Genomic DNA, 10,000 nt, shown 5'->3' with positions numbered 1-10,000 from the left:
GTACATGTTTTTCATTCGTAAAGTTTTCTCGATTAAACAGGTTTATTTTTTCGATCTCTCTTATAAAAGTTTTGATTTTCTTTTCTTTCTTTTCTTTTTTTTTTTTTTTTTTTTACCTTTTTTCTCTCTCTCTTCTTTTTTTTTTACGATGAAATTATTTTACGAATTTTTTATCGTAGTATTTCAAAAATTTTTCGGTTTATCTTTCGGTCTAGTAAAATCTGATTTTTCTTTCTTTTTCTTTTTTTTTTTTTTTTTAATTTTATTTCATTTTCCTCTTTCTTCTCCTCTCGTGAAACAATCCATAAATTTTGTACCACAGTTTAGATTGGCCAATTTGCGATGGAACTATATCATATTTAAACTAACGTTGGAAACTCCTTTCTTCATATCTACTATTCGAAATTTCTTCTTTCAAGTTGTACAGAATGAGACAAAAGTTACCAGGTGCGACAAAAAGTTTCCTAACCTGTCAAAAAGATTTCCTAAATGACTTTGAAAATCAATTACCCTATATTCCCACATCCTTTTTAAACTAATTCTTTTCTTTTCTTTTCTTTTCTTTTTTTTTTTTCATTTTTCATTTTTCATTTTTCATGTTTCATTTTTCAGATTACAAAGTTACAAGTTTTTGCGATTCGAAACCAAAGAAAAAGAAGAAGAAGAAGAAACAGAACGAGAAAGAAATTTTCGTAAGAGAGTTAATCTTGATGGGTTACAAAACAAAAACAAAAAAAAAAAAAAAAAGAAAAACAAAATAATAAATAGTTGCAAAATCACATCCGATCGTTACAATCGCTTCGTCTCGTCCCTTTAAAAATATATAAATAAAATAATTTCGATGATATCCAAAGTCTAGTATAATAAATAATTTATTAATCACACTACGTTTCGTTATATATGTATGATGTATAGGGATTTTTAATGAGGAAACGTTGGCCCGATTTGATTCATTCGATACTTTGAGCGATAAATCGATGACAAAGAAAATTTTTCACGTGGATGGGATATATCGGTTAAAACCTATTAAGATAAATTTCTTTATCTACATCGTGTGCGCGTGAACCGTTCAGACATTTTTATCAAATAGATTCGTTTTTCAATTGTCGTGTGTGTGACTATATATAGGTGTGTGCGTGCGTGTATCACACGTTATATCACGTCGTATCAAAAAAAAAAATCTTCAAAAATATACCTTGTGGGTAAGTTATTGCGTAAATAATTTCTTCTTTATTTTATTTTATTTTATTTCATTTTATTTTATTTTATCTTTTTTTTTTTTTTTATTTCGTTACTGCATATATTTTTATATAATTCATTCGTAGATGTAATCGCGATTGTTACGCGGTAACACGTTGTTACTTTGATTTTATAAATTCCGCATGACAATTTGATTGCGGTATTATTGAATATAATTTTTCGAACGTTTCACGAAACAACAGAAGTTATGGTACTTTTGCTTATGGTATTTCCTTTGTTCCGAAGTATTTTTATATTTTGGGACATTTGGAATTATTTAAAAAAAAAAAAAAATTCTTTTTCTCTTTTTTGTTCTCTCTTTTTTTTTTTTTTTTCCTATAATGAAACAAAGAAAGAAGTTAAATAAGTATACACATACACACACACACACACACATATATATATATCGAACAATATTACAGAGGATCGTTTTCTCTTTCTTTCTTTCTTTCTTTCTTTGTTTCAAAGCTAATAAATAAAACACCTCGATAGGTAGAGTTCATTCGTAATTGTTTCTTTTTCTTTTCTTTTCTTTTCTTTTCTTTTCTTTTCTTTTTTTTTTCTTTTTTCTTTTTTTATATGGTCGCAATGGTCTCGCGAAAATATTTCTAAACTTGTTTAAAATTTTTGCACACATACATGTTTGATAGATTTCTATATTCTACAGGGTGGACCATTCGAAAAGTTGCCGGCTTTGTTCTCTTTATTATTTTTCACTTTAAGAATGAAGAAATTTACGCGTGCGGAAAACAATAAAACGGGAAAAGAAAAAGAAATTAGCTGAGAACTTTCCGATGGTCTTACTTAGTACAGAACCAACCAAAACTTTTTAGGTGGGCCACAAGTCTCAAAAGGCGATGTATAAAATTCGTGATTATACTTTTTAAGTTTGTCAGATACTTAGTTTTATTAATTAAGATTGTAATTTTATAATCCGGAAAAGAAAAGGAATAATAATCAATTTTTTAAATAATTATCTATAGTAATCTTGGGCTCATCTAGGACAAGTATATATTTGTTCTTTTTTGTACTCAAGTATATGTTGATATACCCCGTATACATATACACTATGTCTTATATATGTACGTACGTATGTATATTTGTATTGTAGATTTTACCAACCTTCTTTAATTTCTTTTCTCGTAAGATCGGCACTGCCTTTTGTGGCACGTGCCACCATATTCGTGAAACCAATTCCAAGTCGTAACAATTTGTAGTCATCGTCGGCTGTCAAAGGTTCAGGCGTAAGTCCACTCAGGTGTAAACATTTCCCTGTAAAAATATAATAGAAAAGTAAATTATAAGAAGGCAATTAATACGGGGAATAAATAAACGAGAAGTGGGAAGTCTGAATTAAACGAAGATTTATATTTAGATTTAAGACATTGTATTTTAAATCGAGTGGGCGCGCGCGTAATCACCCACACCCTTCTCTCTTATCCCTTTGAATCTATTTTACGAGAATGATATCTATTAATATCGACTAAATAACGATTTAAAAGCGATTACACATACATCTAATAATATAGTATACGCACGCACGATTCCCCTGTTTTTATAATAATAATAATAATAATAATAATAACAATAATGATAATGATAATAATAATAATGATAATAATAAGTAATAGCTCCGCGATCGAAACGATACGTTTAGTTTCAAACAAAAGAGAAAAAAAAAGAAGATAATAATAAAAACGGTAACAAAGAATGGTATAAAAATGTATCTAGTGATTTTTATAAATCGATTATACCCTATTTTACCGAGACTAATTTTTCGGCAAAATTTAAAATAAAAATAAGCCCAACTTTTGTGGTATTACGGGATTTGCTCCTGGAAAATAAAAAATATATAAAAAAAAAAAGATCAAAAAAAAATTAATCTAAAAAATTTCGAAAAGGAATATATAATTGATATATATATATATATATATATATATATAAAAGAGGGATCATTTGAGAACTTTCGATACACCCTGTATTTTTTCTGCGAAGTTTTCTCCCTTCCCTCCGTGCTCTCGCACCCTTCTCTCACCCCTTCCCTTTTTAGATGTCGTATTCTTTCGAAATTCTTCAAATTTATTCGCGTACGTTTCTCAGAATACCCTCAGAAAGATTGAGATTTATGAGATACTTTTTTTGGGGATTTTTGATTGGTCGATCTGTTTGTCTGTCTGTCTGTCGGTCGGCGGCCATTATACCGTCATCTTCTATCTCTCTTTCTCTCGGCCTTTTTCGGTACTTTTCGGTTTCTCTATCTCTATCTTTCTCTCTTTCTCTCCTTCTCTTTCTCTCTCTCTCTCTCTCTCTCTCTCTCTCTCTGTTTTTCTCTTTCGGCCTTTTTCGGTAATTCTCGGTTTCTCTATCTCTCTCTATCTCTCTCGGCCTTTTCCGGTAATTCTCGGTTTCTCTATCTCTATCTTTTCTCTCTCTCTTTCTCTCTCTTTCTCTTTCGGCTTTTTTCGGTACTTCTCGGTTTCTCTCTCTCTCTCTTCTGACAAAGTCGTCGTCGTCGTCGTGTCGTCGTAGGACGTCGTCGTCGTCGTCGTCGTCGTCGACGACGACGACGACGACCTACTACAAGCGTATATAGCACGACCTTGGAGAACTTCGAAACAAAGTTGAACGCTCGTCCGTGACCGTTACACGCTTTCAAACGCAACATGTGCACTTTTCAAGTTAGGAAAGAAAGAAATAAAGAAAGAAAAGGTCGCTTTTACGATCCACCGGGATGCTTGGGCTTGTTAGTTTCGTACGATATAGAAAGAAAGAAAAAGAGTGACAGAGAAAGAGAAAGAGGGAGAGAGACAGAGACAGAGAGATAGAGATAGAGGTTATCTACAGGGCGGGCCAAAAATTTCTAGGTTAAAAAGTTCCTTCGGGTTTGAAGAAGTTTTATGATCTCAATGAAACAATGAAAATTAACCTAAAAAAAGATCAGTCTGTCGAGAGAATACGATTGATTGAGACTTACAAAAAAAGAAAAAAATAATGAACGATCATCGTAAGTACATCTGTTGGGAGATAAAACGACTTACTTCATTATCTTCAAACCTAACTGTAACCCTAACTTCACTCTGTGACCTAACTCGAAGAAAGTTTCTTTCTTTCTTTTTTCGAAAGTTTCAAACGATCGTTACGTTTATCCTTTCTTCTTACTTCCCCATCCTTCCTTCCTTCCTTGACTTCTACATCATCCACCTTTACTTCTTACCCTCTTCGCCCCATATTTGCCCGTTTGAAATCTATAGACTATCAAGGATACGATCATTGGGAATAACTCCAAGTGTTATTTGTCGGTCGGTAAAGTAGGAAGGTGGATTATCTTAAGAAAAGTTAAACGAATTATATGGCGCGACCTACATTTTTAGCAACGTTTTTACATTGAATCCTGTACGTACCTACGTACGTACATACGTATGAACCAACCAACCAACCAACGAACGAACGAACGAACGAACGAACGAACCAACGAACGAACCAACGAACGAACCAACGAACGAACCAACGAACGAACGAACGAACGAACGAACGTAGGTATACCTCGTAGGTCGTAGATGAGGAGGTGCAGGAGGAGGAAGAGGAGGAGGAGGAGGAGGAGGGTCGTGGGAGGAGCAGGAGAGAGAGAAAGAGAGAAAGAGAGAGAGAGCAGGTGAAAATCGATGAGAGGAGACGAGAGAGAGAGAGAGAGAGTAGAGCGTGAAAAGCGCGGACCGCGCCTGAAAAATCAATTTTCGCAGTCTTTTTTTTTCTTTTTCTTCCTTTTCTTTTTTTTTTCTTGCTCAATGATCCTGTCGGACGAATTTCTCTTCTTCGTTTACAATATGTATGTAAGTTAGTCGTGCACAGAAAAAATATGTGAAAAATCCTTTAAGATTAATAGAATATTTAAGAAAGATCTGAAATCTACATCAGTAATGAGAACCCTTGGTCAAGGGGTTCTCAATCGGTTAAATAAATAATTATAAATGAAAAAATTATTAGGTTAGTGAAATTCAATGGACGTCAGTGCACGTACTACGAGTTTGGAATTATTTCTTTTTTCTTTTTTCTTTTCCCTTTCTTTTCTTCTTGTTTGTTTGCTCGTTTGTTTTTTCTTTTTCTTTTTTTGTATTGTACGAAAGCTTTGATCGTTGAACCGACGTCAACGAATCGCCATCTTCGATCTGTAAGATCTCTCAATACTCGTTAGTCGTATTAGGCAAGCAAATTATTACTTTCTTCTTAAAGTGAAGTCACAATTAATACTGGACTGGGTCAAAAGTTGAGTCTTAGGTCGAAAGTTTCCGGAGGAAGGTCAAAAAAAGGAATGTTCTTAAATGATATTTAAAAAATCAGCTACTCCCTCTAGACAGATCTTTTTTTTTACACGTAGTTTTACAATTTCGAAAAAAAAAAAAAAGAAAGGAAATTCGAGATTGTCGATCGTCACGAATATCTTCAAGACACTTTCACATAGAGAACATCCTAATCCGTGCAAAATTTTTTTCAGACGTCTATAATCATTGTTACATGACTAATTATGAGCAGACTTAATTAAGACCAGAGCGAACGTTCGAGATGATATTGTTAAGGGGTAGGGAAGTTGGAAGCTGAAACGACGACGACAACGACGACTATGATCAAACTCGACGAAAATGATCGTAGATAATTACGAAAGGATCGAGATCAATAACATTTTCTTGATAATTCTTCGATCCGTAATAAAGTAGATCAACTGACGATGAGTCGATGGACACATGTATAAAAACTTTTCCTTTGTAAAAATAAATCCAGTGCGTTGTAACATCTTGCAGGAGAAAATCTGTAAAAGTTGAGGGTTGCGGAATGGGAGGATAGATGGATAGAGGGGTAGAAGGGGTGAAAAGGTTGAAGGAGTTGGGGGTGGTAGTGTTGGTGGTGCTGGTGCTGGTGCTGGTGGTGGTGCTGGTGGTGGTGCTAGTGCTAGTGCCGATGCTGGTGGTATATAGTAGGAGATCCTAGAAGCACAGGGTACGTGCACGGACTGTAAGCTGCTATCGAGCGGATAGACGTGCGACATTTCCCCGTCTGGCCCCTCGAACCTTCTTCCCAACCCTATCTTTCCCATCCTCTTTCATCTCTTCTTCTCTTGGACCCTTCGCCTGTCGTTATCTCTCTCTCTCTCTCTCTCTTTTCTCCCTCTCTCTCGTGAGGGTGGAAAGAAGAGAAGAAGGCAACACTCTTCTTTCCTTCTTTCCTGAACCTTCATTTTCTTTTTCTTTTTTTTTTCTATCTAGCTCTCTTTCTCGTCTTCTTCCTCCTCCCTTCCTCCTCCTCCTACTCCTCCTCTTTCTCCCCTCCTACTCCTCCTTCTCCTCTTCCTCTTCCTCTTCCTCTTCCATTTCCTTTTCGTCATCTCTTTCCTTTTGCTCGGAGAAGAACCCTACGCCAAAATCGTTTCACCCTTTATCCAGGTCTCACTCCCTTTCTTTCTATCCCCTCTCTATCTTCCTCTACCAACCCCTTCTTCTCCTTCACCCTTCTCCTTTTCCTTTTTCTTCTTCTTCCTCTTCTTCTTCCTCTCTCTCTCTCTCTCTTTTTTTTTCTTTTTTCCTTTTTTCTTCGTCCTGACACAGCCGCCGCCTCATTATGGTTACCATCGCTCTAGAAACCTTCCAATCTCCACTAGGCTCCTTCTATTTCACCATCATCCTACTTTCAAGCACGGTATCGTCTTAGATTTTCTTCTTCTACTTCTTCTTCTTCTTCTTCTTCTTCTTCTTCTTCTTTTCTCTTTCTTTTTTTCTTCTTTTCTTTTTCTTTCTTTCTTTTTTCTTTTTCTTTTTTTTTTCTTTTTTATTTTTTCATTACACAACACGCTCACCTTCCTTTTCTTTTTGTTCATTATCCTCGTCACTGTAGTATCATGGATTTTGTTACTTATTGTCCCACTCGTTTTATTTTCTTCTTTTCGTTTCAGTTTTTTTTTCTTGTTTTATCTTTTCTTTTAATCGATACTATCAGTAGAATGTGTATATGTACGTACATATATATTTTACAACGTGATAAATTTAATATATACTTGATAAATAAATTTGTGATTATTGAAATTTAAATTATTATTATTATTATTACTATCGTAAAAAGAAAGATATATAATATAATATTACGAAAATAAAAAAAAATAATAACAATTATTATCATTATTATTATTCTATGAAATTTTGTCTCAATTATATATTACATATGAGTTCACAAAATACACACACACACACACACACACACACACACACACACACATTCCCCCTTAATGATAATTATTTTTTCATAACCAATACTACATCATATAACACATATTATGTATTAATATATTACTATAACATTTATCATTAACATTACTCTAATATAACCCAATAATAGCAACAATAATAAAAATAATTATAACATGACGACAAATTAAGGGGAAAAAAAAAAAGAAAAAAAATCACCCGAATCGTATGATATACAATAGTATAAATATAATTATATTATTAACAAATACCACGTATCGTATCATCCAATACATTGAAAATTGTATTATCAATAGTATCATATTATATACGTACATATACACACGCGTATTTAGAGATAGATCTATCCCTTGGTTTGGAGTCCTCGTGAGAGAGATCGAAGAGGCGCGCCTTGGCAATGCAGCGGAAAGTTTCGTCGGTCACGTTCAACTTTCTCGCCGTTTGTAAAATATAGCAGTGCGCGAGAGAGGCCGAGGAAAGAATTGGGTCGTCGACCGAGTGCCCTCCTCTTGCTGTCGGCGCGAACTCCGCGAAAAGATAGAAAGAGAGTTGGTAGAGGGAGGTAGAGGGGGTTGAGGGCGCAGAAAAGGGTGGGGGAGGGGGAAGGGTAGGGGTAGGAGGTAGAAACCGTCGCGGTCATCCCCCAACGAGGGTGAAAACTTTTTTCTCCGACGACGCGCTATACAACTGAGAACTACTACTACTACTACTACTACTGCTGCTGCTACTGTTACTGTTACTATTGCTACTACTACTACTACTACTACTACTACTATTATTACTACTACTACTACTACTGTGTAGATCTTGAAACGAACCAACCAAACTAATTCACAACTCTCAATTTCTTTTTTTTTTTTCTCTTATTCTTATTTTTTAGTTTCTTTATTTCTATTTTTTTGTTTCCTTTTTCTTCCTTTTTTTTTTGCCTCTTCTTTCTCTTTTCTTTTTCCTTATCTATTTTTTCAGTTTCTTTTTTTTTACCTTCTTTCTTTTTCTTTTCTTGTTTCTTGTTTCGTTTTGTTTTGTTTTGTTTTGTTTTGTTTTGTTTTGTTTTGTTAGTTGTTTTCTCTCCGAGAGTTCGAAACTCTTATTTTTATCGTTAACCATTGAGAACGATCTCGTTTGTGTTTCATCTGATCCGACGTTTTAGATCGAATGAAATTTATTTAGAAGATCGACAAATCACTGCGGTGTGATAATACTTGGTTTGTTTGCTGTATGTGTGTTTAATATATATATATATATATTATATATTGTATGTATGTGTGTATATTGTATCACTCGTGAAATTGATTACCTTTCGTTCGGCACAGTAGATTGAGTTATTATCGGTCACAGGATTAAAATCAACTATATCTTTTTTCGAAACACTATCATTACAAGAACGTAATATAAAATTACGATCGACTATAATCTCCTTCTTTTTTTTTTTCTTTTTTTCTCACTCTGTTTTTCGAGAAGAACAGTATCAACTAAAAAAAAAAAAAAAGAGAGAAAACAAACCACCGAATAGATAAACGAGGGATAATGAATTCCGTTAATTATAATAGCAACGTGAGATGAAAAAATCCGATCGAGATGTCAAGGTGAAAAGAAAACGAAAAGAAAAGAAATATCATCGAATGAATATGATCGATCGATCAGCAAGCACACTTTTTTCTCTTTACAAAAAAAGATAATGACAAACTTACGAAAGCGATGATCATTCAAGCTTCCAAATTAAAAGTCTTACATCAACGATCGCAACAACGATCGTATACACAGATACACACACGAAATCAGAATCCCACTGACAGGACACTTCCTTTATCAAAGATCATCGAAGAAAATATCGTTTGAAAAGTTCGATCGATGACAAAAACGTATGAGAGGAAATATCACTTCCCCTTGGAATATATGAATCACCAGGCCATATACAACTGACCTCACAATGACGACGACTACGACTACGACTACGACGACAACGACGACGATGACAACAATAACAACAACACCACCACTATCATCACAGTTACCAATGCCATTTTAACCCTTTTCCCCAAAATCAGTAGCCTTCTAGCCCCGTCAGATCCAGCGAAACACAATCCACAAATATACTCAATGTTAGACTTAGACTGGGATCCAACGTAGAAATAGAGTCGTCGTTCTTGATCCCAACCACTCTGACCTATCGCAGAGAAGGAAGGAGAGAGAGAGAGAGAGAGAGAGAGAGAGAGAGAGAGAGAGAGAGAGAGAGTGAGAAGGAGATCGAGGGAGAGAGCAAGAGAAATTGAGAGAAAGAGAGAGACGGAGAGTATCCCTTGCCAAACGTGCGCCAGTTGCCGCAGCTTCCAACCTTTTTAACCCGTACTCGCCACCTGCATCCTCCCTCCGCCATACATTTCTACGCCCGCAGCCGTTGCCATTACATCTCCTCACCCTCCCCCATTTTTATCCCTCTTTCCCCTCTCTTCCAGTACTCTGGTATACTCTCTCTCTCTTTCTCTCTCTCTCCTCTCTCTCTCTCT

The 10,000-nt window shown here is 35.0% G+C and overlaps 1 protein-coding gene across 1 annotated transcript in view; it reads right to left on the bottom strand.

Annotated features, from left to right (window-relative positions):
* LOC122633068 overlaps positions 1 to 10,000 on the bottom strand; it is a 70,795-nt gene that overhangs the window by 4,025 nt on the left and 56,770 nt on the right. Inside the window, exon 7 of the mRNA XM_043820569.1 lies at positions 2,362 to 2,511. Within this exon, the coding sequence (XP_043676504.1) occupies positions 2,362 to 2,511 (150 nt within the window). The remainder of the gene's footprint in view (positions 1 to 2,361; positions 2,512 to 10,000) is intronic.

Source organism: Vespula pensylvanica, chromosome 11 (assembly GCF_014466175.1).
Source record: "Vespula pensylvanica isolate Volc-1 chromosome 11, ASM1446617v1, whole genome shotgun sequence".
NCBI lineage: Eukaryota > Metazoa > Arthropoda > Insecta > Hymenoptera > Vespidae > Vespula > Vespula pensylvanica.
This window is presented reverse-complemented; position numbering and strand designations above follow the sequence as displayed.